General features: G+C 37.7%; 1 protein-coding gene across 4 annotated transcripts in view; it reads right to left on the reverse strand.

The window, feature by feature from the left end:
- SMAD4 (SMAD family member 4) overlaps positions 1-17,914 on the reverse strand; it is a 66,392-nt gene that overhangs the window by 16,935 nt on the left and 31,543 nt on the right. For 3 of the 4 annotated variants that reach the window (XR_007921790.2, XM_051851943.2, XM_051851944.2), the window contains 5 exons: positions 15,586-15,705; positions 15,373-15,489; positions 13,876-13,926; positions 5,382-5,565; positions 4,003-4,171 (listed from right to left, as the gene is read on the reverse strand). Coding sequence is in view for 3 of the 4 variants with exons in the window: in XM_051851943.2 (XP_051707903.1) it covers positions 4,003-4,171; positions 5,382-5,565; positions 13,876-13,926; positions 15,373-15,489; positions 15,586-15,705 (641 nt within the window). In the remaining variant the exon portion in view is untranslated. The remainder of the gene's footprint in view (positions 1-4,002; positions 4,172-5,381; positions 5,566-13,875; positions 13,927-15,372; positions 15,490-15,585; positions 15,706-17,914) is intronic. The other variant, XM_051851945.2, reaches the window with a different exon arrangement.

Here is a 17,914-nt window from a genome sequence, read left to right on the forward strand (position 1 = left end):
GCTTAAGAGATTAGATGGTCATCCCATCTCACTCTTGCTTGGAGCCTCAAGACTGGGGAAAGTCAGTTGTCAAGCTGTGAGTTGCCTGCCTGTGGGTAGGCCCACAGAGCAAGGGATTCATTTCTCTGGCTTACATAAGAGACTTTTCAACAGTCATGTTAGTACACTTAAAGTGGATATTCCTCCATTTGGGACCTTGAAAGAATCCTGGTCCTAGCTGATACCTTGCTTGCAATCTTGTGAGAGATCTGCAGCCACACCATTAAGGTAAGCTAACTCTATGACCTACAGAAATTATAAGATAATAAAAGTTTATTGATTCAAAAAAGAGTGAGGCCAGCACCTCATCACAATGGGTTAAGCCACTGTTTGCAATGCTACCGGCACCCCAAATCAGAGTGCTGCTCAGTTCTGTCTGCTCAGCTTCCATGCAGCTCCTTGCTAGTGCATCTGGGAAAGCAGCAGCAGATGGCCCAAGTCCCAAGTATTTGGGCCCCTGTCTTCTGTGTGGGAGACTCAGATGGAATTCTGGGTTCCTGGCTTTGGCCTAGACCAGCCTTGGCTGTTACAGCTATTTGGGGGAGTGAACTAGTGGATGGAAACTCCCTCTCCCCCTTTCTCCCTTCTCTCTCTCTGTGTTGTGTGTGTGTGTGTGTGTATGAGAGAGAGAGAGAGAGAGAGAGAGAAGGAGGAAGGGAGGGAGGGAGACACTGTCTTTCAAATCAATTAATAAATCTTTTTTTAAAAAAAGTGGAAGACAACCCAAACAATGGAAAATGTTTGCAAATCATGCATCTGATAAAGCACTGGGACTCAAGAACTGGGACTAAAGAACTACAACTCAATAAAAAGAACCCAATTTAAATATGGGGGAAAGATCTGAACAGACATTTCTCTGAAGAATATTCACAAATGGCCGATAGCACATGAAGAAATGCCCAACATTATTGGCTATTAGGAAAATGTAAATCAAAACTACAATGAGATACCACTTCACATCAACTAGAATGGCTAAATTCAAAAGACAGACAAGTGTAGAGAAATTGAAATTCTCATACACTGCTGGTAGGAGTGGAAAATGGAACACATGCTAGGAGTTCCTCTAAAAGTTAGAGTTACCTAACAAACTAGGAATTCTACTCTACATATACATCCAAGAATATAAAAACATATATCTACCCAAAAACTTGCATATAAATGTTCCTATCAGTATTACTCATAATACCAAAAATGTGAAAACATCCTATATGTCCACCAACTCAAAGCAAACCCAAAGTAAAGAGGAAAGACTAAAACAGGAGGCACTAGGGGTACACCAAGTCCATAAACTGAGAGTAAGGGACAGAAATTTGACTTCTTGGACCAATGTGGAAAGAGACAACAGTAAGGCTCTCTGAGAGTTAAACTGGGCACCTGCCCATGAATCAATAAAACACTTTAACAGCCCAATGCAGAAGTGTGCTTAGGGATACTTGCTACAGCAGAGGAAGTATTAGAGAAATCTATGCCACAGAAAATTAGGCCTTGAGCATTCCTGGGGATTAGGATTCAATTTCCCTAAGAAAGAAAATTGTCCCACCTCCTAAAATGCAAGGTCTGGTTCTGAGCTATGGATCCCAGGACCCAGGCTAAAGCAAAACTGCCTGCAAGGAAGAAGTAAAGAAATGACAGAGAAGGGGATAAAAAACTAACAATAAAATGAATTAATTCAGCCGGCGCCGTGGCTCACTAGGCTAATCCTCCGCCTGCGGCACCAGCACCCCAAGTTCTAGTCCCGGTTGGGGCGCCGGATTCTATCCCAGTTGCTCCTCCTTCCAGTCCAGTTCTCTGCTGTGGTCCGGGAAGGCAGTGGAGGATGGCCCAAGTGCTTGGGCCCTACACCCACATGGGAGACCAGGAGGAAGCACCTGGCTCCTAGCTTCGGATCAGCAAGGCGTGCGGCTGTAGCAGCCATTTGGGGGGTGAACCAACAGAAGGAAGACCTCTCTCTCTCTCTCTCTCTCTCACTGACTGTAAAAAAAATTAAAAATAAAAATAAAAAAATGAATTAATTCTCTCAAAATAAACTTTTTGGAGGTGGGCATCATGGTGCAGCAGTTAATACACCTCTTGGAACACCCAAATCTTAGAGTGCCTGGGGATTTGGGTGCCAACTCCACTTCCAACCCAGTTTCCTGCTAATGTTCAACCTGGGAGGCAAGAAATGATGACTGAAGTACTTGGAGTCCCTGCCACCAACGTGAGAGACCAGGATAGAGTTTAAGACTCCTGGCTTTGACCTGGACCAGGCCCAGCTTTGCAGCCATTTGAGGAGTAAACCAGAGGATAGAAGATATCTCTATATCTCTATCTCTCTTTCTCACTCTACCTTTCAAATAAATAAATGCTTAAAACTTAAACTTGTCAACAAATAAAAAATGGAATATAAAGCATATGGGGAACTCCAATACTATTTTTAAAAACAGTAACAAAGCACAAATAACCTAATACAAAAAATTCCATGCAGAAAATTCGGAAAATAAAAATTAAGTTTTACCTCCCAGAGACAATTTCTAGTATGACATTGTAGATTTAGATACATTGTAGATTTATGGATACAAATAAACAAACATCCCTGACTTCATTTAACAAAAATGCAATCATACTCTGCATTATTTAATAATCAATTTTCTATGCTATGAATATCCTATCAACAGATTTAATTTAATATTTTATTATTCTCCTATTGTTCAGACTAGGAGGGAATCACTGTTAATTTTCTTAAACATAATACAAAGCACTGTGATTTTAGCAATTCATACTGGAATATTTCTTGAGTAAATTAATACAATGTTTGCAACTGATTTTAAGTTACTCAAGGAAGAAAAAAGGCAGAGGGAAAAGAATTAAAGATGGACAAAATGTTGATAAGTGTTGGAGCTAGATAATGGGCACATAAGAGTTTATTATTTTCACTATACTTGGTCTATCTGCAAGTTTCACACACACACACACACACACAAAAATCCTGTAACTGCACTGTAACTGGAAGGCGATAGAGCGATTACATTGGTTGTATTATTTGTATCACAAGCAACTGCCTGGGACTACATGATCAGATACAGATATTTCCTTTTATTCACAACAGCTGGCAATGAAGATGGTTAAGCTGACTGAAGAATCTAGATTAAAATTGTATTTATAGGGTGAACATTTAACCTAGCAATTAAGATATCAGTTAAGACACTCATATCCTATAAGAGTACCTGGGTTCAATACCTGACTCTGACTTACTGCTAACGAAGACCGTGGGAGGCAGTGGTGATGGCTCAAGTAAATGTGTTCCTGCCACCCATGTGGGAGATGTGGATTAAGTTCCCAGCTTCTAGCTTCAATCTGATTCAGTCTTGGTCACTGTGGGCACTTAGGGAGTCTATTATTAGTAGATAGGAGTTTGTCTCTGTCTCTCTCTGCCTCTCAAATAAACATACACACACACATACATATATATGCTAATTACAACTTTCTCTTTCAAAAAGATAAGTAAAATTGAAATGAGCTGAATATGTGATAACTAATGAAAACATATCAGGCTTCAAATTTGTCAATTTGAAAAGCCAGTAATTTCAGAAAATCCTCCTACAAAATCCTGAGGATTAGCTACTATGAAATCCATGAGTCTGCTTTTTACAAATTCACGTCAATTTGGAGTTTCATTCAACACCTTCAAAAGTATCTGTATTATTCTAAACCATTTAACATTACACTATCAAAAAAAATAAAATTCCACTCATACAAAAAATATTTAGCAAATTTGTTAATAAATAAAACACAAGGGCATGATAGCAACCACAAGAGTAGATAATTGATCATGCCATCAATAAATGCTCTCAGGAAATGTGTTTTATACTGAAAACAATTTCTGATTATGTAATAATTTTTCTATTCCTCCTATCTCCATTTTACTTCTTAAAGCAACAGAGCTTTCCAAGTCTAAAATACTCAAATAAAATTGCAACTAACCTTTATATATGCACTTGGGTAGATCTTATGAACAGCATCTCCAGGTGCACGCCCAGCTTCTCTGTCTAGGTAGTAACTCTGTACAAAGACCGCATGGTCGCTAAGGCACCTGACCCAAACGTCACCTTCACCTTTACATTCCAACTGCACACCTTTGCCTATGTGTAACCTTAGGAAGAAAAAAGGAATTACATTTCATCTTAGTAAGCATTTAAAAATAAGTTTTAGTTCAGGTTACATAGCAGGTTTAATGTTAGAAAACCGAAAATAAGAAAAGGATATCATACAACACTACAGCCAAAGACTGATAATGTTAACTTTTTTTATATTTCCTTCTTTTTCTTTTCATATTCATTCATTATGAGTGTGTGTGAAAAGTCCTCAAAAATTCATAAAAATACATTTTATGGAAAAAGTATGAATTTCAATAAATTTTTGCACCAAAAAACATTTTAATTCAATTTCCACTAACTTCTTGATGTATTCACATATATTTTCATACAGCACTTAACTGTATGTCAGGAGCATTAACATGAATTTGCTTTTAATTCTCACAGCTCAATGAGATAAATACTATTATTCCTATTTTTGGCAAGAAAACTAAGGCTTTTAGCTATAGTACTCAAATTATTAGCCACTACTAACAGATGGATATTTAAATTAAATAAAACTAAAAACTCAATTACTCAATCCCATCAACCATACTTTAAGTACTCAATCACTACATGTGACTAGTGGCTACTGAAGTAAACAGCACAAATATAAATCATTTCCCTCATCAAAGAAAATTCTATTAGCTGGCACTGGCTTAGGGAATAAGTCGTTTGCCAAAGTTACAAAGCAAGTAACAGAGCCAAGATTATATGCTCTACATGAATACACATGTCCTTAGAGAGCTGAGATCATACAGTAGCTAAAATTGTAAATGGTCATCTTATTAAGCATTTCCATTTCATTACAAAACTTATTAACATCTTAATGACTACATTAAAGTTTATCATAATTTACTTAACCATCTCCCTTTTATTGCCAATTTTTCAGCATTATAAATAACCCTGTCAGAAACAACTATTCTCATGTTATTTCCTTTTGCTAGATTTGTAAAAATAATATGTGATTAGAGAAAATAAAAACTGACTTTCAAACTGGATTCTAAAAAATCTAGTTGCAATTCAAAACACAATACCTTAAAAAAAGGTAAGGCCATATTTTATCATTACATATTAAATACACATCAGCAATTAAAATGGAACATTTACAAACTCTGTATTTTCAAGATAACATGTCTTTATTTAAGAATTTATATAATGTACATGGAAAATATAATTTTAAACAATAATGTACTATGTTCAATTTTTATCTAACTATACAATCAATACCTTGCTCTCTCAATGGCTTCTGTCCTGTGGACATTGGAGAGTTGACCCAAGCAAAAGCGATCTCCTCCTGAAGGGTCCACGTATCCATCAACAGTAACAATAGGGCAGCTTGAAGGAACCTTAAATGTCTCTCCTACCTGAACATCCATTTCAAAATAAGCAATGGAACACCAATATTCAGGAGCTATAGGAAATAAATGGGAAAGAACATCCACTCATGTGACAACGATATTAGCTTTTGCTCCTCAAAACAACAACAAAAAGGGTTTCTTCTAAAGAAAAAAGAAAAGAAAAATTGTGTAGGGATGGAGAGGGGAAAAAAAAAAAAAAAAAAAACCCACATCCAAAAGAACTGGATTAAAGGGCCAGCACTGTGGCATAGCGGGTAGACCCAACCTGCAATGCCAGCATCCCATATGAGCACCAGTTGTATCCCAGCTGCTCCACTTCCCATCCAGCTGCCTGCAGTGTCCGGGAAAGGCAGCAGAAGATGCCCCAAGTCCTTGGGACTCTGCCATCAAAGTGGGAAATCCAGATGAAGCTCCTGGCTCCTGGCTCTGGCCTGGCCCTGTGCTTGCTTTTTGGCCATAGGGGAATGAACTAATGGATGGAAGTTCTCTCTGTATCTTTTCTCTCTGTAACTCTTTCAAAATAGATAAGTATTTTTTCTAAAAAATGGATTAATGTAATGCAATGCATTAAAAAAGAGGGGTTTTCAATTTTTCTATTTTCCTTCCCAGTTCTTGGCACTGGTCTTGAAATTTTAAAGTCATTTTTATTTTTGCTTCTTTAGTAATTTTTAGTTATCTGAAAGACAGAGAAAAGCGACCATGTGCACTTCCATTCATTGGTTCATTCTCCAAATGACACCAATAGCCAGGGTTGGGCAAGGCCAAAGTCAGAAGCCAGAAATTCCACCTAGGTCTCTCATGTGGGTGGCAGAGACCCAAGTTATCACCTGCTGCCTCCCAGGGTGTGCATCAGCAGGAAGCTGGATCAGAAGTAAAGGTGGAACTTGATTCCAGGAACTCAGATATGGGATGAGGGTGTCTCAAGCAACACTTAACCCATTGTGCCACCCCAAAGTGATCTTTAAAATCTAGAATTTAGTTCTTACCTCAAAGCGCCAAGTCAACTGAGAATCTAAAATAAATAAATCACCACGATGCTTCTTCACTTGACTGCACATACTGTATTTTCTATGTAAAGGGAAGTTCTATTTTTTTTAAAACACACTGACCCCAAGACATATTTCAGGGAAATGTTCTTAAAAAACCACCACCCATGGCATGTTTTTATAGCTCCCTAATTGAAAGGACATAAGCAAGTCAGCTATCCCAGCCCTGAGTCAAGGTTAATTATACTCTAACTACACAAAAGTTTCACACATGGGTTCTCAATCATCTCACAGGTGAAAGGTTACTTGTCGAATTTGTATATACAAGTATATGCCACAGCAAAAGATACTTTTAGTGAAGTCAATTCATTTTAACTACTACAATTTTAACTTTGAAAATGTATTTAGTCTATTTGAATAGCAATAAATTATTTAAAATAATTTAAAACGTTTGAAAGAAAAAAGGAAGCAACAGTCTGATTTGCAAATGTAGTTGACCAAATACTTCTAGTTTTTATTTGAATACTATGATTATATCAAACCCATATACATGAAAATGTTTTGGCTTTCCTTTTTTAATTCATTTAACATACAACTAGATTATCTATAGATTCTTCTAGGCACTGCATACACAGCAGTAACCAAAACATAGTCTCCAGTCTAGCTGAAGTTCATGGACAAATAAGCAAACAAATGAACAAAGGAATTTAAATATGACACATATTGTGGTAAAATACCACAGGGTATGGAACAGAAGATCAGTGGGAAAAATGCTTCAGACTGGTAGGGGATATTCTATCAGAAAAGGTCAGAGCTGTAAAACCTTGTTTCAATGTGAAGATTGAGGACAGAATATTTCAAAAAGGAAAGCAAAAGCAGAGGCCTCAGAGTAGAAATGGATCTGGCATATTTAAGAAAAAGAAAAAAGCTCAATGTCATTCATTAGAGAATAAAAGAACGAAAGGGAGAAAGGGTCGAGTTTTATTTACAGATGTATCTCCAAGTCCATGTGCTATTTATAAAGTTTGAACTAGAATTTGAAGAAATAAAACTTCAACATTCTGAAAATATGCTTAACTCAAAAAACTACATCTTTTCAAACAAAAGGTTCCAAAATGAAGTATGATTAATGTTTAAGATTAAAAAAATAACTTGCAAATATTGCACTGTGGTGTGTTGGGTACAGCCACCATAAGTGGAAGACAGCAAAGTGTTTGGGCCCTTGCAACCCACATGGGAGAACTGGAAGAAGCTCCTGGTTCCTGGCTTCAGCCTGGCCCAGTGCTGGCCATTATGACCATGTGGGGAGTGAACCAGCAGAAAGAAGCACATGCAAGCTTGCTCCCCTCCATCCCTCCCTCCCTCCCATAACTTTAAAAAAAATCAGTAAAAAATAATAATAACTTGCAAAGGCTATGTACTTCATTGCTTTTTAAAATGCTGTCCAGCAATAAAGTACCTTCTAATTAAGAGTTAATATGGGGCCAGTGCTGCAGCAAAGTGGGTAAAGCTGCTGCCTGCAGGGCTGGCATCCCATGTGGGCACTGGTTCAAGACCTGGCTGCTCCACTTCCAATCCAGCTCTCTGCTATGGCCTGGGACATCAGTGGAAGATGGCCCAAGTCCCTAGGCCCCTGCATCTGTCAGGGGAGACTGGAAGGAAGCTCCCGGCTCCTGGATTGGCATAGCTCCAGCCACTGCAGCCATTTGGGGAGTGAGCCTACAGATGGAAGACCTCTCTCTGCCTCTCATGACTCTGCCTTTCAAATAAATAAATAAATCTTAAAAAAAATAATTTAAAAAAATGAGTTAATAAAACAGACCACATAAAGACTGGGGCCTCAAAAACTTACACATTCAAATGTTTTGGCATGCCAATTATTACAATAATGCAAGCATTTCTTAAAATATATTTCATTATGATTAGGACATAAAGCTACTGATGCATTAAAGTGTCTTCTTGAAAAGCCAGTTTTGAAGTATTTGAAGTTATTTTCATAGTTAAATTATTAAAGATATCACATTATGCTATACAAGCAACTTCAGCACACTGCTGGGAGGAATACAGGTTAAGATGAAACTAAAGAGACTATATATAAGATAACAACTATTTAATGTTCTGGAAGCAGTAACAGCACTTAAAAGAGATCTTTAAACAAGCAATCCAAACGTAAGTTTTGTTAAAACCAATGCCCTGACATCGGGAGTGTTTATAAAACTGGATTTTAAAAAAGAGGTCCTAGTTCCTGCTGAAGGATACCATGCAGAAGTAAAGTTCCATGGTTACAAACCTTTTTTCTGTGAGAGTCAACGGGGGCAAGGAAAGGGGTAGGAAGTTTTGTAGCCTCCATATTTAAGCAAGAAACATATACTTTTATCATCATGAATTGCAGCATCTGCAACTGTACTGAAATCTTGTTTCTCAGTCACCAAAGGATTTGTTTGCTTGTTTGCCTAATGTCTGACACACCATACAACAGTGGTTATGTAAAGCTGCAGCTCGGAACAGGTTTAGCATGAGTTCAACTGGGTAGTATTAAAAATAAAATTTTAAAGACTTGAGGATAAAAAGACTGGCATGTGATCTGTGCCACAAACCAAAGATTAAAAAAAAAAAGAAAGAAAGCAAACAAGCAAGAAGGAGGTTACTATTTATAAGGAGAGAGAGGGATAAAAGTAAATGGGTCCCAGAGAATTTGGCAGCACTGAGATATAAAATACTATGTGAAAAACTTCCCTGTTCCACTTTTAATTTGCTAAATAATCAGAAGAGAATATTCTTATTTCAAAACTAGGAGAAGACAATACCTTTTCTGGATATCACTTTGCTCTTTTGCCCCCAGATCAAAATGTCATGCAAATGAAAACCCTGCAGCTTTTCAAAAGTAGCCACAATACAAGAGGGCTGAGTTAATGTCTTAAATCATTTGAAAGGAGAGGGACTGTTAAGTGTTGATTTTGATACCTGCAGCTTATTGCTCTAAAAATAGCAAAGGCAAATCAGTCTTATGAAGCCCATGGGCTTCAGTGGCCAGAGAAAAGTTTTAAAAGACTGAGTTAACAACAAACATAATGGGGAAATGTATTATAAAGTACTGTTGAAGCAAATAAATGTTGCTCAGTTATAATGGAAAATATAAAACTTCAAAATTATCTTCAATTTCTGAAACAAAGTAATTTAAGATAATTTGGCAAAAGGACCTAAGAAACTCATTATGAATTCCTCCTATTATTCATATCTGAATGAGATGCCCTGTGAGGACCTTTTATAAACACATAAAGGTACTTTCGTGAATGGATAGCTCCAAAGTACTAGCATACACCTCAACTTGGAAATTTTGCATGTTGAACCCAACTGTGAATCTGAACACAAAATAATCTCAAAGCACTAAAGAAACTCTTCACTTTAACTTGCAATCAATACATAATATGATGAACAGAAAGGTAGTTCAAAAAGTTCATGGAAACTGGAACTAAAAGATAAGTGTATTTTAGGGCAAATCATTATCTTTAATTCTACTTTCCATGAACTTTCAGAACTGCTTTGGTATATCTCAGCTTAAAGGAAAAGAGAAAAAGAGTAAGCCCATGAAAAAAGAGTACCATGATTATGCTTTTCCAAAAATACTTTTTTTCAACTTTCTCAAAATCAAAGCATAGAAATCACCAAGTATGAGTACAGCGCCAGTGTGAAACACTTAACACCAAGGTATAATGATAGCAGTTTCCCTTTATTCATGCGGTATAGATCTAAAATCAACAGTAGCACTGAATACTGTTTTTGTTATAATTTCTTTACATAGCCCCATACCTATAAGAAAGTTATAAATTAGGTATGGTAAGAGATTAACAATAATAATAAAAGAACAACTGTAACAATATAGTATAATAAGTTATTTAAAATTTATGGATTATTTCTTTCTAGAATTTTGCATTTAATATTTTTGGATTGCAACTGACCATGAGTAATTGAAATTGTGAATAAGGGGGAATTACTATCTTCACATTTTCTTTTTTCTTTAGGAAAAAAAAAACATCTATTTATTTGAAAGGCAAAATAAGAGAGAGAAGGAGGGAGAGGCAGAGAGAGAGGTCTTCTGTCTGCTGGTTCACTCCCCAAAGGGCTTCAAAAGCCAAGCCTGGGCTAAGCTTAAGTCAGGAGATTCATCTGAGTCTCTCACGTGGATGAGGGGCTCGAGCCCTTGGGCCACCTTCTGCTACTTTCCCAGGTGCATTAGCAGAAAGCTGATCAAAAATGGAGCAGCCAGGACTGGAACTGGTGCCCAGAAGGGATGCCAGCACTGCAGGCAGCAGCCTAACCTGCTGTGCCACAGCCCCAGCCCATCTTCACATTTCCTACAACTACTGCCTATTTCCTAAAATATGTAACTATCTTCAAAAACAATTTCTGAAACTAGATTCACTATATATTACTGTCGATGTCTATATGAAGAACACATTTACAAACATATGCACATTTCCTATTTAAATAGTCTTTGGCATGTGGTATTATTCTCATCAGACCATAAAATGCAACTTTAACCCTATACCTACACAAATGTTTACACTCTGATCTTTTCTATTTGCACATTAAACAAGGACAGTATACATGTGAACCAGTAACTATGAAGAAGTACAATCAGGTGGGCGAGGACAAGATTCAAAAAGGCTTCCCAAGAGTCACGTGCTAAGGAAGCAGGGATGTGTCTTAGCCTGATTTGTGTTGCTATAACAAAATACCTGAGGCTGAATACTTTATAAAGAAAAGAGGTTATATGGCTCACAATTCAAGTGTCTGGAAAAGTCCAAACAGCATGTCACAGCCATCTGGCAAGGGTCTCCCAACACCAGCTACATCACAACATGGCAGTGAAGCAGAAAACGGTCCCATGCAGGGTGGCCTTGCTCTATCACAACCTGCTTTCATGAAAACTAACCCATGCCTAAAAAAACTACACTAATCCTTTCCAATGGATCTAGTGCCCATGATCTAGTCATCTCCCACTAGATCCCACTACTTAAAGATCACCATTAACCAGGAACCAGACTTTTAGCACACAAACTTTGGGGGACAAATGAGAGCAGAATACATGGTACCCAGCATGGCTCCCAGTGATTCACAACTCCTGTGTAGAACTTTCCACTTCTGAAACTAAGTTTTAAAAGACATCAAGGCTCTGTTTACCCTGTCCTGTTCACTCAGTAGCTGTCATGTTGTGAAGACATTCAAACAGCTCTACAAAAAAGTCCACAAGGAGAGAAATTAGAGCGTCTTGCCAACAATAACACTAACTTGCCAGATATGTTAGTAAGCCACCATGAAAGTGAATCCTCCAGGGCTGGTGCTGTGGTGTAGCAGGTAAAGCCGCTGCCTGCAGTGCCAGCATCCATGTGGGTGCCGGTTCAAGACTCGGCTGCTCCACTTCCAATCCAGCTCTCTGCTATGGCCTGGGAAAGCAGTGGAAGATGGCCCAAGTCCTCCGGCCCCTACACTCGCATGGGAAGACCTGATCCTGGATCCTGGCTTCAGATTGGCACAGCTCCAGCCATTATGGCCAATTGGGGAGTAAACCAGTGGATGGAAGAGCCCTCTCCATCCCTCTCCCTCCCTCTCCCTAACCCTGACTTTCAAATAAATAAATTAATTTAAAAAAAGAAAAAAAAGTGAATCCTCCAATCCTCAAAAGCCTTTAGATGACACGGCCTATCTGACAGACTCACTGCCAACTTCATGAGACCTGTAGCCAGAACCACTTAGCCAAGCCACTCCAGTTCCCTACCCATAAAACCTAAGTGACAGAACAAATTGTTATTTACACTTGCTGAGTTTTTGAGATGATCTGTTGTAGAACAGATAACTAATACAGAGTATAAGATACATCAGGCAAAGAACAGCTTACTCAAAAAAAGCAGAGAGGGCTAATATACCTAGCAAGCTTTGGTGAGCAGTATAGAATGATAAAGAGATGAGGCCAGGGGAGTGTGCAGGGACTAGGACAAAAGATTTTTTGCCAAGCTAAGGACTTTGGACTTAACCCTATGGTCAAGCAATAAGTGAGGGAATCAATGAAAGATGCTGAGCAAGGCATAACTACATTCAAAATTTAAAAGGAATACCAAGTAGCAGCAGAGATTAACTGGTAAGGAGATAACTAGACTGGAAGCTCTTCTAACAGGGAGATGAGTTAAAATAGAAAGGAGAAGAACAGAGAAAACAGAGAGGAAGAACAGTTGTGAGGGGAAACTCTTCAGGGGCCCGTTAGTGCCCACAGTCAAACAGCACCAGGTTCTGACTGACTTCACTAAAGGTGTCCAAGCAGAGCTAATCCCATCCTGCCACCACCCAGAGATATTTCAAGGGTCATCCTCACCATTAAGTCACTTCCTTATTTTATGCAAAGACAAGCTTGAATGTCAATGTAGGCTGCTACAGACACATATGCTTAAATAGATAATACTATTCCTTTTTTTTTTAACTTTTATTTAATGAATATAAATTTCCAAAGTACGACTTATGGATTACAATGGCTTCCCCCCCATACCGTCCCTCCCACCCACAACCCTCCCCTTTCCCACTCCCTCTCCCCTTCCATTCACATCAAGATTCATTTTCGATTATCTTAATATACAGAAGATCAGCTTAGTATACATTAAGTAAGGATTTCAACAGTTTGCTCCCACACAGAAACATAAAGTGAAAAATAATAGATGATTTTTTTAAATGATGATGAAATCAGATCAGACCTATTGTCATGTTTAATCCCAGTGAGAGTCAAGTTGGGAATTGATTTCTTTTTTTTTTTTTTTTTTTTTTTTTTTACAGAAGATCAGTTTAGTATACATTAAGTAAAGATTTCAACAGTTTGCACCCCCATAGAAACACAAAGTGAAATATACTGTTTGAGTACTCGTTATAGCATTAAGCATCAATGTACCGCACATTAAGGACAGAGATCCTACATGAGGAGTAAGTGCACCATGACTCCTGTTGTTGACTTTACAAATTGACACTCCTGTTTATGGCATCAGTAATCTCCCTATGCACCGGTCATGAGTTTCCAAGGCTATGGAAGCCCCTTGAGTTCTCCAACTCTTATCTTGTTTAGACAAGGTCATAGTCAAAGTGGAGGTTCTCTCCTCCCTTCAGAGAAAGGTACCTCCTTCTTTGAAGACCTGTTCTTTCCACTGGGATCTCATTCACAGAGATCTTTTTGCCAGAGTGTCTTGGCTTTCCATGCCTGAAATACTCTCATGGGCTTTTCCGCCAGATCGGAATGCCTTTAGGGCTGGATAATACTATTCCTTAACCACCAGGAGCTATTAGGCCTCAATGTAACAAAAATCTAATCACAGGGAATTAGTTTTCAAATATACTTACCAGGATGATTGGATATGGGAGGCTGGAATGCAAGCTCATTGTGAACTGGCCCTAAAGAAAAGACAATAAAATTCCCATTTTTATTTATTAAAAAGTTTTTCAATGCTAACATTTTTAATAAACTTTACTTAAATATAAACATCATGCTGTAGGAGTTATTTAGATCAAGCTTATGCAAGGTCTAAAATTAAAAACTCAGTTTAGACTACTTGATAATTATAATAAGCAAATAGTTTTGACTACTTCAGTAGATACTTAATAGTTAACTTTTTAGTGCTATGTGCTAAGGGCTGGTAAATCATTCACAAATAGTTTTACATGCAATATTTAATGCAGATTATAAATGAATTATTCATATAACATGCAATACAGTACAATTTATAATATATGAATGTATTATAATTTAAAATGTTAGGTCTATTCTAAAAACTAATTCTTATGATTATTAAGATATTTATGTAGTGGAATAGTAGCTAACATAACAGAAAGCTTATTATGTGTTAATATACTGCGCTTAACACCTCACATGACTTGCTATACTTCCTAAAATATGCTAATGTACATTACTGTTACTACCCTTGAAGCCTAACAAGCTTAAATAAATTACCAATAGTCACATAGCCAGTTAAGGGTCCAAACACAACACTTTCAACCATTATGCTGGCCCAAACGGTCATTAAAAGTCATATTCTCAAGACATGGAAAAACAGTAGCATAACTGGAAATGGCAAAATATAACAATATATATATAGTATCATAGTATCATCTCTCCCCCACCCCTAATTTACATATACCCATCTATTTGACTGGAAGGAAAAATGACAAAATATTAGAAGTGTCTATCGCTGGGTGGTAGGTTTCTTGGGAATTTTAATTTTCTTATTTGCACCTCTCTGTATTTTCCAAGTTTTCTTTGGTACTACTAACCTTACAGTGAGAGGAAAAGAGTTTTTAAATAGATACAACATTTACACTCATGATTTAAATAAACCAAATACACAATGTTCCTATTCTGCCTGGATCTGCAGGCTGTCTGTAGGGGATCCCACCCAATCAAGCTTGCACAGTGTAGCAACAGATTCAACATCTCAGTATATCTGGCCCAGGGAACACATGGTGATAGAAACCTTGGGATTTTAGCACTCAAGGAGGGACGGGGGAGGTGTCAATCCACTATGGATGGATAAACAAGATACGCATGAGGTCTAAGAACACATACAAAGCGAACAAACAAATGAATGGAAATCAATGTGATGTTAATGAAATATTAGCAACAGAGAAATAGATGAATTTAGTAAACAGCACTCCTCTAAAACAGAGCTGTGATAACTATGAAAAATAAATGATACTGCTTATAAAAAATATTGAAAAGCACCAACTATTTAATGAAACTAAATTATAGGATAAATAAAAGATGTAAAAACATTATTTTGAAAAACAGAAAGAAAACAAAGTCCTATAAAAGAAAAGGCCCTTACAACAAAAACAAGAGCTTACAGTAATGTCCGGGATGGGGCGGCATAGGCGGGTGGTGCTGAAGATGGCCGTTTTGGTGGTGAGGCAAATTAGGTGTGTATGGTGCAGTCCTACTTCCAGTCCAGGTAGTAGTGCTGTCTAAAAATTAAGGCCCACATGGATTAATTTGCTTTTATAAAGTCTGCCTATTTTTTTTCTCAACTATTTAAAAGATTTTAAAAAGCATGTACATACTATGATGGTAAGTAGCTGGCTGACCAGTAAATCCATTCTGCTGCTGTCCTGGCTGAGGCCCTGAAGCTATCTGCAACAGTCCTTCACTATGGCTGCCTGCCAGTATACTGGCAGGCTGACCTAGAGGAACAAGAAGACATTACATGGCACATTTACAGATGCAAGTCTATGGTTTCATATAACAAATGAAGGACCAATCATATATGATAATCCACAGCTATAAAGAGGGGCAACTCATCCACAGCCTATCAAAAACAAAACAAAACAAAACCTGAAGTCATCTAGGCAAACCTTAACTCTAAGTTCAACATTATTTCCTCCTAAGTAGTATTAGCTAACTGTAACGGACTATTACTTCATAAATAGTCTTCAAACACTAGCAAAATGCCACTCTATTATGTCTATCTATTATAATAACTGCTTCAGAATTACATCAATTTATCCCTTGCCACTCCATCCTCCTCTCTGTGAAATTTCCTGATTAGGACTCCAAAAACCCAGGCTCAAGAAAGTGTTGGAATGTAGAAAGTTAATTGGCAGCATTGGTACTGATAGTGACAGAATGCTAAGGTTTAATAAAAGGAAAGAGGGCGAATATTTTAAATAGAATGTGATGGGCAGAGTAACAAAGTTAGAAAGATCTAGTTCCACTGCCAAATCACTTTGCAGATTAAAAACAAACCGTAAAAAAAAAAAAAAAAACCTATCATTCTACTTGGACCTTTTTTATGTGCTTTGCAAAACCAAGAATTATGTCTTTTCAAGATCATCATCAGATTCCCAATTTACATACAATCAATTGCCCTCTCTATATGTAATAAACTAGAAGAACTAAGCTTTCTCTGGCTTCAACTCAAATGTTTGCCATTTAACATTTTAAAATCTTTTACAATGATTTTTTAAAAGATTTATTTATTTGAAAGGCAGTGTGACAAGGAGAAAGGGAGTAAGGGGAGAGACAGCAAGCGAGACAGAGAGAGCGACAGGAAGAGAGGTCGATTTCACATCTGCTGGTTCATTCTCAAAATGGCCTCAACAGCCAAGGCTGGGGCAGGAGGAATCTAGGTCTCCCACGTGGATGGCAGAGGCCCAAGAACTTAGGCCATCTTCTAATACTTTCCCAGGTGCATAAGCAGGGAACTGGATCACAAGTGGAAGAGCCAAGACTCCAACCAGGGCTCATATGAGATGCTGGTGTTGCAGGCAGACTTAACCTACTGTGCCATAATCCCAGCCCATAAAACAAATTTTTAAAAATTTATATTCATTTTATTTGAAAAGCAGAAAAGACAGAGAAAGAGACAGAGACAGATCTTCCACCTTTTGGTTTATTCCCCAAATGCCTGTAACAGCGGGGCTGTGCCAGGATAAAATCAGGAGCCAGGAACTCAATCCAGGTCTCCCTCATGGGTGGCAGACATCCCAAACAGTGTTTTAATTTCTGTGCCAAACACCAACCCAAGGCCTTTTTTTTTTTTAACATGGAAAAGTTAAGGTAAACATTTCTTAAGGTAAACATTAATTATTTTTGTCTTATTTCATTTGGAAAGATCTGCTTTATTTGAAAGGCAGAGTTAGAGAGAGGGAGAAATAGAGAAAGAAAGAGATCTTCCATCTGATGGGTCCTCCAAATGGAGCTGGGACTGGGCCAGGACGAAACCAGGAGCCAGGAAGTCCATCAGAGTTTCCCACATGGGTACAGGGGCCCAGGCACTTGGGCCATTTTCCATTGCTTTCCCAGGAGTATTAGCAAGGAGCTAGATTCAAAATGGAGCAGTCAGGACTCAATCCAGGTGCTCATGTGGGATGCCGGCATTGCAGGTGGTAGCTTAACCAACTGCACTACAATGTCAGACCTAAGGTAACCATTAAATAAGTCAACTGTCTATCCCATGAGAAAAGCACTGAAATTTCATAATTGTTACTATCACTGGCATCACCTCATTCTTTTATCATCTAAATGGGAGCCTAATCAGACAGACAGTAAACGTCACCAACTCCTCAAAGTACAGAGAAAAAGGAAATATCCCTCCACTCAATGTATCACATTTCCTTAAATCTAAGAATTATAAAAGCAAAGAGTGAATAGAATATTTCAATGAAAGATGACATTTTATCAACGTTCCTAAAGTTCTGTAAGTTATCTTTAAAGGCTAATTATGTTTTTTGCTCTTGTTGTTATAAATTATACATGCTACATACTCTTAGGTAACTTAAAAAACTGTTACTACACAGTATAATTAAATGATTTTTACTTACATATACTTAGGAAAAAGGCCCTGAAGAACTCAGGTACCAAGTGAACATTAATTGTTAACTGGTTCACCGC

This window comes from Oryctolagus cuniculus, chromosome 10 (assembly GCF_964237555.1).
Source record: "Oryctolagus cuniculus chromosome 10, mOryCun1.1, whole genome shotgun sequence".
NCBI lineage: Eukaryota > Metazoa > Chordata > Mammalia > Lagomorpha > Leporidae > Oryctolagus > Oryctolagus cuniculus.